Source organism: Podarcis raffonei, chromosome 17 (assembly GCF_027172205.1).
Source record: "Podarcis raffonei isolate rPodRaf1 chromosome 17, rPodRaf1.pri, whole genome shotgun sequence".
NCBI lineage: Eukaryota > Metazoa > Chordata > Lepidosauria > Squamata > Lacertidae > Podarcis > Podarcis raffonei.
The window spans coordinates 1,077,049-1,092,565 of NC_070618.1; the positions used below are offsets into that span (position 1 = coordinate 1,077,049).

Sequence of the window (15,517 nt, forward strand, 5' to 3'; positions counted from 1 at the left end):
CATTAGCGAAAGTGGTGCTTCAGGTTAAGAACAGGTTCAGGTTAAGAACGGACCTCCGGAACGAATTAAGTTCTTAACCCGAGGGACCACAGTACAGCCTCGTCGCCCTCCTTTCCCAATCCGTCGTTCCCTATCCAGTTCTGACTTGTCCCACAGAGAGATTTCTCAGGAGGCAGATGCGCGTCCTCCTCCTCGCGAGTAAATTCCGGCAGCTCCGCGCCAGGCAGGAGGAGGAGGCGGGCCTGTCGGCGGCCGCCCTGGAGCCTCTTCGCAGCCCGCCCTTCGGCCTCCCCTCGGCCCGGCCTCCGCGGCCAGCGACGCCCCGAACTCCTCCTTCTCCTCCTTCTCGGCTCCGCTCCTGACCTTCCTTCCCCGCCGAGGCGCGTTTCGTAAGCGGGGAAGCAGCGGCCTCTTTCCGCGGGGCCATGGCTGCAGCTGCCGGTGAGTGCCTCTGCCGCGCCGGGCCTTCGCCCTTGCCCGACCTCGGAGGGGGGACGGCGGCGGGGCCCGCGAGCCGGAGCCGGGGCGGGGAGAAGCCGGAGCGAAGGGCCGGCCGGGGAGACCCGGGGAGACCCGGGTTCAGGTGGCGCAGCTGGCCCGGGCGACCTGGCGGGGTTGTTGGGGGGACCAGAGGAGGAGACTGGAGTGCCATGCAGGAAAAGGGGGAGAGAAATGCAAAGTATTCTGGGCATAACATACTCCAGTGTGTGAGAGGAGCAAGAATGTATTGGTAAATATTGATTTGTGTTGGACTTAGGGCAGGCCAAATACTTCATCACTAAAAATGTTTTAAGGTATGAGCTTTCGTGTGCATGCACACTTCTTCAGATATCTGAAGAAGTGTGCATGCACACGAAAGCTCATACCAAGAACTAACTTAGTTGGTCTTTAAGGTGCTACTGGAAAGGAAAAAAATTTTTTTTTGTTTTGACTATGGCAGACCAACACGGCTACCTATCTGTAAATGTTTTAAGGGCTGTTGTAAACAAAAATTGCCCCTTTCCCTTATGGGGTATCCAAGAGCCCATATAGAGTCCTTACATAGGTTCCCTATTGGTAGGAGAAGATAACAGAGGCCAAGCAGAGAATATTGGGAAGCAAAGCAGCTCGTAAGCCTGATCTTTATCGATCTGTTGCAACAGGGTGCTCCCCTCACCCGCAGGAGAGAGGAGGAACCCAGAAAAATGGCACGCAAGGCCTTATAAAGACTTTTGAAATTGCCACCCTGTAGATCAAGACCACCACCAGAAACATCATACATACATCACAGAAAAGGCGGTCTAAACAGAAATTTGAATGTTGTTTTTCTCCTGTCCTTGTTTATCTCCTGTCTGGCAGATCACCTGTTAATGCTCACTTGACTGGATTGCCTGGGGAGCCTGGCCAGTCTTTTGTAGTGATAAATACTTAGTTCCTGGGCCAGATCACAGGCTCACACCCTATTCAAACACAGACATACCCTTAAGACAGGATTTGTGAAGGAAAAGACAATGGGAAGGCCTTTCCACTTTGACCTTGCAGAGAAAACATTTGCTCAGTTTAGGAATCAAAATGGTTCCAGGTTGACCTTCCTGTGCTGATCTATGTACGTGTGGTTATGAACATTGCCATATATCTAAGACCTCAAAATTCCTATCACAGGACGCCTGACCAAATCTTAACTAGCTTGGAAAACCTAGTCTGTGGCTAATTTTTGACACTTTAAAAACGTGCGGCTTTTTCTGCTTTCTTGTCTTAGTGTTTTGAACAACCCACTAGATACTTTGGTTGTGACTTAAGTGTGAGATGGCTACTGAATAGGTTTGAGTACCCAAAACCGTATCTTTTCCAGTTGTGACCTTATGGAACCTATCAGGGTACCTTCTGACGAGCTTTCTCCCCCACAGGATTTTGTTGCTGTTGCTCTTATTAAATTTTCCAAAAAGAAACAAAAGTAAATGCAGTCAGAGGATACTCAAGGGCAGGCTTTGGGTAACAGGTTGTCCTGGGTGAGCACAAAATTTGGCACCCCCCCCAAAAAAAATAGGTCATTGTTCTTCCTACTACTTTGTGCCCCCTCAGCTTGGCGCCTGGTGCGGGAGAACTGCCTGCACCATCTCGAATCCGGCGCTGTCGTACTTCTACCAGCACATCTTGCAGAGTTCAGTGGCGCTTTCCCTCTTAAATTCACTGTTTTGCTCAAGGACCTGAAGCCAAGAGTAGGGTCTTCTGCATTGGGTTACGTTTCTCTCTTTATGCTGCAACTTTTTCTAACGTGTCACCTTTCTCCCCCCCCCCCAAGGCGCAGTTGTTAGGATTTTGGACAAACGTCTTCCTTCTGCTCTGCGTGCAAGTGGAGGACCATGCCGGTTCGTGAACAGGAGGATGTGCAGCAAAACCCAAGCAGAGAATGTGCAGAAGCCAAAACCCCAGGCTTCAGGTAAACCAGAATTATCTTCGCACTTGATTGGTAATATGGTGTTTCATGGAATCTGCTCCCCAAGTATTTGTGTGTAGGGTAGTAGTCTTACCCTTTGTGTAAATAACTGCTTTTTGATGACCCGTCATTGACTACTATGTACAAATTCATTTCTTTCTTTTCTGCCATGTTCAGTCATGCCAGAAAGAGCTGGGCATATAACTACCTTATTTTTTGCTCTATAAGACTCACTAAAAAGTAAGGGGAAATGTGTGTGCATCTTATGGAGCAAATGCAGGCTGCGCAGCTATCCCAGAAGCCAAAACAGCAAGAGGGATTGCTGCTTTCACTGTGCAGCGATCCCTTTTGCTGTTCTGGCTTCTGAGATTCAGAATATATTTTTTTCTTGTTTTCCTCCTCCAAAAACTAGGTCCGTCTTGTGGTCTGGTGCATCTTATAGAGCGAAAAATACGGTATATGTTCCAGCAGCATGCCTGGAAATCCAACATGTGTATTTGCATGTGACTGCCTCTGGTACTGATTGGGGAACATGGCCCACCCCCAGTAGTTTTTTAAATTGTTCTATATGCATGCCCCAAATCAGATTTCTTTTTCCAGTATCTGAAAGAATGGGGGCATATTCACAAGTGTGCATGTAGCCCATTAACACTGAAGGAAAAGGTATAGTGCAATGGGAAGTAGTTGTTGACTGGAAATTAGGACAGTGAATGAACCCCATGCATTCTCTGTACTGAGGATCTTATTTTCTTCGTTAAATTTGTGCAATTTAAAAATGAGGAAGTAGTTCCATGTACATTGTATGCAATGTGTGTGCTAGCTTTACCTTCACGTGGTGACTTGCTGTTTGATTTCCTTTCCATATAAACTTTTTACTAACCTTCCTTTCTATGGCTATGTTTGCTTAACTATGTATGCTACCATATTTTGCAAGCCAAAGTCCATATGTGAGACTTGCTGAAATCAGGCCTTGTCTGTCTAAAGGGTTTGGGTGACTAAGGCTGCAATCCTAACCTAATTTACCTGGGAGTAAGCCCTACTTCTGAGTTGGCGGGCAGCCACTAAGGCAGGCATCCCCAAACTCGGCCCTCCAGATGTTTCGGGACTACAATTCCCATCATCCCTGACCACTGGTCCAGTTAGCTAGGGATGATGGGAGTTGTAGTCCCAAAACATCTGGAGGGACAAGTTTGGGGATGCCTGCACTAAGGACTTGGAAGTGGTTGATCATTAGTAAATGAAGGTGTTTTTGTGTAGGAAGGCGGATAGCTTGAAGATACCTCAGCCCATATTTTCTGAATTTGTTACTGTCTAGAAGCATTAAATCCTTTAATCTCCAGTTGCACCTTTGCCTTTCCGACTGTTTAGCATTTGGGACCAGCTGTCCCCCCACCACACACTTTTTTTTGGTAGATATAAACGGATGAATAGGGAATGATTGTTGTCTTCAAATGTACTGGTTGGTATGAGCTGAAGAATTTTCACCTTCTTATCAGCAGTCTGAAACGCAGATAGCTTGCTACTGGCATTTTAAGCTCCTAAACCCCCGTGGTCAAGACTCTAATTCTTTAATCATTCAGAAGTGGCTCAGTGTGCAAAGTGTTTTATCTAAATGCAGAAAAAAACCCATAGGGCTCAAAACCAGAGTTGGTAGGATCAGAACTAGCAATAAGTAGAGCTAGCCTACACTCTTGCAGACATGTACATACATGACACCCCCTCCTTGCAGAGGAGACAGGCGCCATCCTTCTATCACTCCTGCACACAGCTGAGAAGAGGATGATCCAGTGTCCCAGTACTTACTACGCCGCTGGCTTGTTTCCCGATCAGCAGAGTGGGGAGAGATTGTGTAATCCCAGCCCGTAACTCTCCTCTGCCACTGCTAAGATGATCAGGAATAGCTGAGCAGTGGATAAAAGGGGAGAGTTTCAGGTACCTTGAGGTGGCAGCTCCTAATGAAACCAAGTTCCTCTGCTCCTCTCTTCCCAACAGGAAAGGTCAGGGACAAGATAAGCAAACTAGGCTGAAGCTAGCTGGATTGCCTTCTGTATTGGTCACTGAGAAAGTGAATCCACTTCCTCTTCAGCCAGTAATAATAATAATAATAATAATAATAATAATAATAATAATAATAATTTATTATTTATATCCTGCCCATCTGGCTGTGTTTCCCCAGCCACTCTGGGCGGCTTCCAATCAAGTGTTAAAAACAATACAGCATTAAATATTAAAAACTTCCCTAAACAGGGCTGCCTTCAGATGTCTTCTAAAAAGAAGATAGCTGCTTATTTCCTTCACATCTGGGCGGGTGCCACTACTGGGTGCCACTACCGAGAAGGCCCTCTGTCTGGTTCCCTGTAACCTCACTTCTCGCAATGAGGGAACCGCCAGAAGGCCCTTGGCGCTGGACCTCAGCGTCCGGGCAGAACGATGGGGGTGGAGACGCTCCTTCAGGTAGACAGGACCGAGGCCGTTTAGGGCTTTCAAGGTCAGAACCAACACTTTGAATTGTGCTCGGAAACTCAGTACAGAGCTGATCAGGCTGGTGAAGCAATGACAGAGAGCTCTGCTTTGCTATCCTGATTGGTGGAGCAGGGACGCTGAGGAGAGTCCAACAGTGACAGATGAAGGCCTAAGGGGGCCAGAGGCTCCCCAGACCTCAAGTCATTGGCTGTGCTGCAAGAGATCGCTATCTCGATTCCACCTTTTGGATAAGGTGTTTGGTTCTCAAGCGCTGTGTTTTCTCTTCCATGTTTTCTACAGCCTCTTTCAAAGTTCCAGGACACAAGCCCAGTGACTGGGACAAGAAGTTGCTGCTATGGACGGGCCGTTTCAAGAAAGAAGAGGATATACCAGAAACAGTGTCGTAAGTCTGAGTTTCACAAACCAAGCATTAAAAAACCCACTTCAAACTGTACTTCTAGTGTAGCTAAAATGACTCTCTCCATATTTGACTCCAGTAATTATTTCATGCTAAAGCTGGGATATGCCCTTCGCGAAGGAATAAAGATAATACTCTTTTCTCTCCACCCCCCATTTTTTTTAATCAGAAAAATGCAGATAGCTGTTACAGCAAGATGTTCAAATTTTATTGGCTGTGTTCACACACAACACAATAAGTCATGGCTTGTTTTAAGCACGTCTTGTTTGACAAACCATAGGTTGTCTCATAGGCAGGAAAGCAAGTCGCAGCTTGTGTCTTCAGCTTGTTTTCCAACTACTCTTGCCTCACACATCTGTAGCTTGCTGAAGGATAGGGGAACTATACAGACTGTGGCGAAGCAAGACACTTTGGTTTGAACATAACGCTAAACAGTGGATCTTGTAAGTTAACAACAAATATTGGCTCCGCATTATGGTTTGTTGCTAGAAAACAGGCCTTGGTTAGTTTGGGTTGGGTGTGGATGTTCAAACAAGCCATACTCTGGGAAAGCAAGCCACGGCTTAGCATTAAGTGCAAACCAGGCTAAAACTGCCATTTGCATAATTCTGGTTGTAATTTTTGGTAATATTCAGAGAATCCAGAATATTTTATAAAAGATGAGTGATCGCGGGTATGTGGATTAGGAGGTGTAATGTGGCTTGGCTACATTTTAATCCCATCACAAGTAGTCATGTGCAAGCTATGCTCTGACTGAGGGTTCTGAAATTCTCCTTGGAGACAGGCAGGCAAAGAAGGATCAACTTGTGTGCTGTCTACCTCTGCTCATTTCTTTGTCTTTCCCTCTGCCAATGTCTAGAAAACCAGTTTGTTACGCAGAGATGAACAGAGGCAGCCTGTTTTTTCACTGTGCGTCATGCGATGAGCATAAGGTGTAGGCTGGTTTTTAGGCCTGAGCCCCTTGAACACTGTCCATCTTGGGGTTCTGAGCTTTCAGTAGATACAGGCTGGATAAAATTGGTGTTCATCTGACCTGCATCAAAGCCTTTTCCAGCCTTATGAAGACTGTGTTAGTTTTACATGGAGCAGTGAAGCATTCCAGAGAGCCTCACCTTCCTGTGCTGCTTTGGTCTGTGTGCTATTTGACGTGTCTCAAGGAAATCCTATCAACAAAGAATATTATTGGGCTTGCAAATAATAATAATAATAATATTTATTATTTATACCCCGCGCATCTGGCTGGGTCCCCCAGCCACTTCCAACAGAACACTAAAATACAATAACCTATTAAACATTAAAAGCTTCCCTAAAGAGGGCTGCCTTTAGATGTCTTCTAAAAGTTTTGTAGTTATTTTTCTCTTTGACATCTGGTGGGAGGGCGTTTCACAGGGCGGGCGCCACTACCGAGAAGGCCCTCTGCCTGGTTCCCTGTAACTTGGCTTCTTGCAGTGAGGGAACCGCCAGAAGGCCCTCGGCGCTGGACCTCAATGTCCAGGCAGAACGATGGGGGTGGAGACGCTCCTTCAGGTATACAGGGCCGAGGCCGTTTAGGGCTTTCAAGGTCAGCACCAACACTTTGAATTGTGCTCGGAAACGTACTGTGAGCCAGTGTAGGTCTTTCAGGACCAGTGTTATATGGTCTCGGCGGCCGCCCCCAGTCACCAGTCTAGCTGCCGCATTCTGGATGAATTGTAGTTTCCAGGTCACCTTCAAAGGTAGCCCCACATAGAGCGCATTGCAGTAGTCCAAGCGGGAGATAACCAGAGCATGCACCACTCTGGCGAGGCAGTCTGTGGGCAGGAAGGGTCTCAGCCTGCGTACCAAGCAGAGTGCTTTTGTAGCTTCCTATCATATGTTCTTTGTAGTAGTAGTCACCCAGTGTGAAAAATAGTAGCATAGGGCCTCTGCAAGGCTGATCAAGGGATCCAGACACTCAAAGCTTGCTGCTTGTTTTCAGCTGCGTCGAAGAGCAAAGCAATCGGCAGCAGCTGCCAGAAGCAACTGACTTTGAACTGTGATTACATTATCAGTTCTGTTCCCAGAAGTTACTGACTCTGTCATGCATGTTACTGATTCCACCAATTAACTACTCAAACGGCAAACGCTTAATGAAATTGTGGAAACAGGCACAACGACAGATTCAGGCAGAATAGATTGCATGGAGCTTCCCAGGCTTTTGTGTTAGCTCTTCCTTGATACAGTTCTGGACCAAGAATTATTTTGCAGATGGGCTTTTAGTGTTGAGTTCTTAAAAAGCTGCAAAGCAGATTTTGTGGCAACCCTGTTAGGTTTATAGTGAGGGTGCTGAAGCACTAACCCAAATATTCTGAGATTTTGTCAGCTGTTTGCTTATTATCTTATTGAACATTTTTTCACACTGTTGACAGAGGTGATGACTACATCTTGGCTTGGAAAGGCAACATTAGCGATGTTTCCTCTCATAGGTTCTTTCCAGCTTTGACTTAATTGTGGTAGCAAGTTCCACAGTTTAACTATGTGCTGCGTGAAGAAGCTTGGCCAAAATATTTCACCGTCCAGCTTCATTGGATGACCCCGGCCTCTGGATGACCCTTCTCTCTAGAACCCAGGTAAGCGTCTAGAATCCTGGGTTCTAGAGAGAAAAGTATCTCTGCGCCCACTTTCTTCTTTCTGTGCATCATTTTACATAGCTTTGTGGTGTTCCCCTTTGCTTTTTTTTCCAAACTAAAAAGCCCCAAACGTTGTAACCTTTGCTTATAGGGGAGTTCTCTCATCCCCTTGGTCATTTTGATTGCCATCTTCTCAACCTTTTCCAGCTTTGCAATATCCTTTTGTGGGCTGAGGAGACCAGAAATGTAGACAGTTCAGTCACACCATGGATTTGTACAATGGTACAATGGTGCCTCGCAAGACGAAATTAATTCGTTCCTCGAGTTTTGTCGTCTTGCGATTTTTTTTCGTCTTGCGAAGCACGGTGTCGGGAAAGTTTTGGAAAAGCTTCAAAAACCACCAAAGTCTTTAAAAACCTCAAAAAAGGCTACTATGTACACTGCGTTCTATGAGTTGCTCCTCGAAGTCGTCGCAAGTGTATTAACGGTGTTAAGAAAAAGGAAACAAACTTGCAAGACGTTTTCGTCTTGCGAAGCAAGCCCATAGGGAAAATCGTCTTGCGAAGCAGCTCAAAAAACAACCCTTTCGTCTAGCGAGTTTTTTGTCTTGCGAGGCATTCGTCTTGCGAGGTACCACTGTACTGGCTGTTTCATTTTCTGCTCCTTTTCTCATGACTCCTAGCATGGAATTCACCTTCCTCACAGCTGCCACAAATTGGGTTATCTGCCATGACCCAAGAACCTTTTTGTAGTGACTGCCAGCTTAGATCCTATCAGTTGGATAGATCCCTCTGGTGAAGTCGAGGGCTGCTGCTGCTGTTTTGCCCCAGTATAAATCACTTTGCACTTGCTTACATTGTATGGCATTTTCCATTTGCCCCTTCACTCAGACCTTCTCAAGCTCCTCTGTCTCCTTAGTTGTTGGTAGATCATATGGGGACATCCTTGCACACCGGGAATCGGGTTGTGTTGGCTGCCGAGTGACGACACTGTCTGTAATACGGAATAAGCCATGGAAGAGAGACATAACCATCAGGAGGGGACCATACTGACATTTCTTCACTGTCAGAAGATCTCTTTTCTTCAGAAGTCCCACACTGTCTGTCTGTCTGTCTCTCTGCCTGGTCAGGTCCATTCAAGGGTTGATTTTGTATCATGCAACTATTCCTTTCCCCTTCTCTCAACCTTGCTTTGCAGCATCTGTGTGAAGATTAAACTCCTGAGCACTTGGCTCCTCCTGCTCCTAGTGCCTGCTAGTCTTTCTCCCTCCCTCAGAAGAGACGGGACCTGGTGGTCCTTTTGAAGGCCAGAGTTGTGCCCTACCTCATTCTAGGTCCTACCTCTGCATGCCTCCCAATTCTGCTCTCCTGGTCTACGGAGTTCAAAAGCAGCCAAGCAGGACTGGGCCAAGCCAGCAGTTCTGCCTGAATAAGAAAAAGATCCAGACACTTTTAACCCAAGCTCCAGGGCAGGGGTCGGCAACCTGCAGCCCATGGGCCACAGGCGGCCCTCAGGGGTCGTTTAAACGGCCCCCGAGCCGTTTGAATATGCTGAGTTGGCGAAAATGACTGATAAGATTAGATACCAAAAAGTAACAAAGTTTGAAGAGGAGTGGAGTAAATTTGTTGTGTATATACGGAATAACTGTAGAAGTTTAAAAACTGTAGCAGGGTTAACTTAAATCTTGTGATGTGGATGGAATGTAAATATGAATCTGTAAGAGTGGATGTTAGTTTGTGAAAGCCGAAGCAGGGAAGGAAGGAAGTCCGAGCGCAACAAAGCGCAGGGTAAATAAGAAAACACTAAGATGCTGGATGCAAGAGTTTATGCAAGCGTTTATGTTTTATTTGACTTCGTTTTTGGAAATTTGACTTATGTTTTTATTTGTTTTTGCTTTTGAAAATCTAATAAAAAGTATTTTTTACAAAAAAAGAAACGGCCCCCGAGCCGAGCTGCCTGCTTGGTGAGACCCCTCGCACTGTGCTAAACTGGTGCAGCGCGGAGCAGGGACTTGCTTCCGCGGTGCCAGAAATCATGTTTGTGCATGTGCAGACACCAAAGATCAGACACGATCCAGCCCATCTCTGTGGGAGTGAACCAGCCCAGGCAAGGTAAACCTTGGCGGCCCCTGCTCTAGGGGTTATGTAGTCCCCAGAATGGTACCATAATGGGTTTTGCCTTATGGCTTAGCAGCCTTTAACTAGATTCTTCCTTTGATTTCCCCCCATTAACAAGATGGTCAAGGCAGTGGAAGCAGCTATGGCTTGACAATACTAATCCATGATAATTAATTTAGGATAATTCATTCTTTAAAGGTTTGAGATGGTTGACGCAGCGAGGAACAAGATGCGTGTGAAGATCAGCTACGTAATGATTGCCTTGACAATCATGGGCTGCATACTGATGGTCATTCTGGGGAAGCGGGTGAGTACAAGAGAGCTAAGAGGTTGGCAATAGCGTGGGGGGGGGGGGGGGGAAGAGCGAATGGACCAGCCTAGCCTCTCAGGAACAGCAACTAAATTGTGGGAATACTGCAGCAGGGAAAATGTGGGTGGTTGTATTTTTAATAAAGTAAATGGAAGGATAAACTATAGTCTACTTAAGATGGGGGGAGGGAGAGAGGAAGAAAGAAGGAATTAGAATCAAAGTCAGGGTAGGATAGGCATGAGAATGGGAATTTCCCCAAATGTGGAATTCAGTGCATTATCAACAGTTTATGTCAATGGCTCTGTGGAAGATTGCTTATAGTTTTCATAAAAAATATACTGTAATGTTAGCTGGAAACTGCAATATGGAGAGGGATTGAAATGGCCCCCCACTGGCAGACAGGATTACAGCATCATGTTTGGCATCTCAATTTCTTGATGCTTACCGTGTTTTTCGCTCTATAAGACGCACCAGACCACAAGACGCACCTAGTTTTTGGAGGAGGAAAACAAGAAAAAAAATATTCTGAATCTCAGAAGCCAGAACAGCAAGAGGGATCGCTGCGCAGTGAAAGCAGCAATCCCTCTTGCTGTTCTGGCTTCTGGGAAAGCTGCGCAGCCTGCATTTGCACACACATTTCCCCGTACTTTTTAGGAGGGAAAAAGTGAGTCTTATAGAGCAAAAAATATGGTAGTTACTCTTTTCTGCCTTTTCTTGAAAGCTCTGCTATTATCTCTTAAGGTGAGCAGGAGAGGATATATATGGGGGCTCTTCGTCCTGTTATCATTACTTGTTTCCTGAAATAAAGAAATTAACCTGTCTGACATAGAACCAAACAGTCTGGGTTCAAGTCTTGTAGTGCACAGTCTTCCATTGAGTGGTCATTTCATAAGTCCTGGAGTCTAAAAAGCCTTTCCATTCTTCATACAGCAAACCCGCAACTTACTTATGGGTTACATTCTAGGAATCACACCTGAAGCCAAAATAATGTATAGTCACATGGTCACTTTTCTTGCATGCTTCTGTGGTCTCTTCTTCTTCTGCAGGCTGTTGAGAGGCACGAATCCCTGACGAGCCAGAATCTGGAGAAAAAAGCTCGCTGGAGAGAGGAGGCCGCTCAGAGTGTCTCTGCCAAACCATAGTCAATGGGAAGGACAATACTTCAGAAGGGACGAGATGTATTGTTATCTTTTAATTATAGAGGAGGAGGAGGGGCTTGAGGGAAGGCGTATTCATTAGTCAAGGGTTGCTTTAGAGCTTTGTGGTAATCCTATGAAGATTTTATATTTTGCTAGTATCCAGTAACTATTCAGTTTCAAAGAAAGCTAAATACAGTATCCAATTCCGTTCAGTTACTGTATGTATTAAAATATTCATTGCACCTTCTGTATTGGTCAATAGGCTTGTTGAAGCAAGGTACTGAATTCACCTTGAGTGACTAATAGCATACATAGGAATCTTTCTCTCTCTCTCTCTACACACACACACACACACACACACACACACACACACACACACGGTGGTAGCATGGGTATCTTAATGGTGTGTGACCTAACGCTTTGAAACAGCAGTAATGGAATGTAGACGCTACTGCTTGCTCTCATATCATCTACCAGCCGTGAATGTTTTGGGAAGCTAATATCTGTAATAATTCTGGTTTTCTGTTCTGTTGATATCATCCTAAAACCTTTGATTCTAAACTTCATAATCTCTGACATCTTCATTATTTCAGGATATAACTGGCATATGTGATTCAGCTCCAGTGCAGAACAAGTGCTCAGAACACAAAACTCATACATCGAAGTTGACAGGGTGCCTAATTCAAAAGTCTTTGATAAACACAGGGAAGTTCGGAGGTCAGAAAGTCTGGCTATGCATGAATAGACAAGCCTTTGCCCTGAGGATCATGCACTCGAAATCCAACACACAGGATAGCACTAAAAGGAGACACAATTCAGGACTTCAGTCCTATACCCACTTACATGGGTGCGATACCCTAATGGCTTCAAGGAAGTATTAACAATTTTGGGGATAAAATGGTGGTCTGTGGAACCCACAGGAAAATTGGCAAGGGTCCTTGGAACACTTTCCTAACGCTGCTCTCTGGGATTAGTTGCTGATGTAGGAACAGAAACACAATAAAAGTGTGTTCCTGGTACCTAGCAATCTCCTTAAAACTGGCATCAAAAGCTGCAGAAAATTACTTATACAGTCATACTTTGATTCTCAAATGTAATTGGTTCCAGAATTCCATTCAGCTTCTGAAAACGTTCGAAAACCAAGGTGTGGCTTCCAGTTGGCTGCAGGAGCTTCCTGCACTCAATCGGAAGCAGCGTTGGGATGTTCAGCTTCCAAAAGACGTTCACAAACCTGAACACTCACTTCCGGGGCTGCGGCGTTCGGGAGCCAAAATGTACGAGCACCAAAGCATTTGAGAACCAAGGTATGACTGTACTCACCCAGGGCTTGATCAGTCTGAATAAGGCCAATTCCAAAAACCAGGCTTGGACCCACACTGAAATGGGCCAAGATAATCAGCATCATCCACGATTACCTCCAGTTGCTCTGCCGTTACCCTCTTGACCAATAATGGGGCATTTGCAACTTGTCAGTCACCATCTGGTCCAGGTTTGACTTCTTTAAGAAATAGGTGCACTGATGCCTCTAAGAGCATCAGAGTCCACAAAACTATGCTAGGCATGGCACAGACACGACATAAGATGCCACAACCGTTGCATCAAGTTCATTCCAAAGACAAGCATCTTCATCCTTGAAAGTGCTGCCCAAACATGTCAAAGTGGGACTTGGATAGATCCTCCAGAGTCAGCAGCGGCCATATGGGTACTTGATGCAATGGAGGCAGCGCAGTATGATTTTGCAGTGCTCACCACCATATGGTAGGTGCAATTAAGCACTCAAACCAGTGTTCATTATACCAGTATAGGTAAATAATTCCATGTAGGTAAGAAACAGCTACAGCAAAGATGTAGCACAAACCACTCTTTCAGTTTGGGTCTACTTAGCCTTGCCACCATGCATAGGTAAAGGGACCCCTGACAGTTAAGTCCAGTTGTGGACGACTCTGGGGTTGCAGCACTCATCTTACTGTATTGGCCAAGGGAGCCGGCGTACAGCTTCTGGGTCATGTGGCCAGCATGACTAAGCCGCTGCTGGCAAACCAGAGCAGTGCACGGAAACGCCGTTTTACCTTCCTGCCGGAGTGGTACCTATTTATCTACTTCCACTTCGTGCTTTCGAACTGCTAGGTTGGCAGGAGCAGGGACCGAGCAACGGGAGCTCACCCCGTCGCGGGGATTCGAACTGCCGACCTTCTGATTGGCAAGCCCTAGGCTCTGTGGTTTAACCCACAGCACCACCCGTGTCCCTTGCATACTAGTGCTCAAATTACACAGGCTTTCTGTTGTTGAAAAGTTGTGATATGATTTGGCAAAAACAGAGACGCCAAGGGAAGGGGTTATGGATCATTAATGGCCCCTCGCCCGTCTTTCCCCCATAAAGCACTGTGCACAGAAGCACACGCAGCATAGAATCATAGAACTGTAGAGTTGGAAGGGGCCACAAAGGTTGTCTAGTCCAACCCCCTGCAATGCAGGAAACATTTGCCCAGTGTAGGGTGTGAATCCACAATCTTGAGATCGAGTCCAAGTAAAAGTGGGGTTGTATGGAGTGTAGGTTGTAAAAAGCACAATTTGTTATGCTGCACATCACTGCTGATCACAAGGCATGCCTTGGTCTGTAATTTACTCGCTTTGTGGAGCTTGAGCCAACATGAGATGACCTTTAACCAGCAAGGTTTTAAAAAATAATTGAATAAATTCGTAATTCAGGGGTCTCTTATCTCTCCTCCCACCCCACCCCCCACCTACTGGTTGTCAAAAAATTCTACTGAAGCCTTAAGCAGACAACATGATCCTTATTCCATTTTCCCAATGATTATTATTGTTATTAGCATTTGTTTGCTGTTTCAAAAAAAGGGGGGATCTCTAAGCAACTTAAAATGATAAAACAGAAACAGGTAAAATTAATTAGAAACCACATTGAGAAAGGAGACTTAAAACACAAAGATTCTTAAAAGTGCTCATCCAACAACACAAATGTACCCCCCATGTCCCCATCACAGGATAGGCTAAAATAGCACACAAAGGTTTTTCCTGAAGTGTAGGTAATTCAGATACTTTATGAAATATTAATTGTGCATTGTAGAAATGTTTTTTTATTGTGCATTTTTGGTCTCATTTTATCTTGCACACTGCTCTGATGGCTTGTGATTTATAAATAATCTGAATCAGTAATTTATAAATATGTAAAATAAAAAGGGGGAGGAGAGGAGAGAATGTTCCATCACACCTGTGTAATATTTACCTTAGTGTTACACTGAATACAACCTTTTTTCAAGAGAGAGATGTTATTCCACTGGTGGATCAGGACTGGACACCAACTTCAACTCTGGGGTGCACTATTGCCACTACAGAAATATTTTACAGAAAAACCTTGAGCCACTAATTGCTCATTAACCCACTTGATATAGAGTTCTTCTGAAGATAAAAATGGTAGGGGAGAACTCCATGCATTGAATAACCATGTAAGATGCATAGAATTAAAAATAAAAATGGCCCACTTCCTAGGGCAGAGGATGTTACTCTCAGTAGTAGCCTGTTATTTTCAAGGGCAATATAACTCACCTGGTTTATATAGGAGAAAGTAATGGCATACAGTCCAGGCATGGCCAAACTTGGCCCTCCAGCTGTTTTGGGACTACAACTCCCATCATCCCTAGCTAACAGGACCAGTGGTCAGGGATGATGGGAATTATAGTCCCAAAACAGCTGGAGGGCCAAGTCTGGCATACTTATGTATGTTATGGGGGCTCCTGCTAATTGAAGCCTCTAGCAAGCAAGGGCAGGGTTTTCTCAACTGAACCCCCAGCTCCAACCATTGACTTTGTCCTGTGGCACTCAGTGGCATTTGGGGAACATGCTCCTATGGAGATCCACTTGCTCAGTCTATACCGTATCGCTGGCTTTTGTTACAAGGCAAACAGTCCACTTTTGGGGTTACAAAATTATCTCATCTGTAGCCTTTCAGAGTACAGTAGTTTGGTTTGGGCATAATGTATACCATATCCCATTTTTCTGGGTACCAAGAAGTTCCTTGAACACTGCGGGGTATGTCATACTACCATTG

The 15,517-nt window shown here is 45.3% G+C and overlaps 1 protein-coding gene across 1 annotated transcript; it reads left to right on the forward strand.

Annotated features, from left to right (window-relative positions):
- Nucleotides 1-389: 389 nt before the first annotated feature.
- Nucleotides 390-14,160, forward strand: FAM162A (family with sequence similarity 162 member A). Its single transcript, XM_053370349.1, has 6 exons — nucleotides 390-441; nucleotides 2,282-2,419; nucleotides 5,180-5,282; nucleotides 10,201-10,309; nucleotides 11,359-11,490; nucleotides 12,045-14,160. Exons 1-5 carry the CDS (start codon nucleotides 426-428, stop codon nucleotides 11,452-11,454), a joined length of 462 nt encoding a protein of 153 aa, XP_053226324.1. The 5' UTR covers nucleotides 390-425; the 3' UTR covers nucleotides 11,455-11,490; nucleotides 12,045-14,160.
- The last annotated feature ends 1,357 nt before the right edge of the window (nucleotides 14,161-15,517 follow it).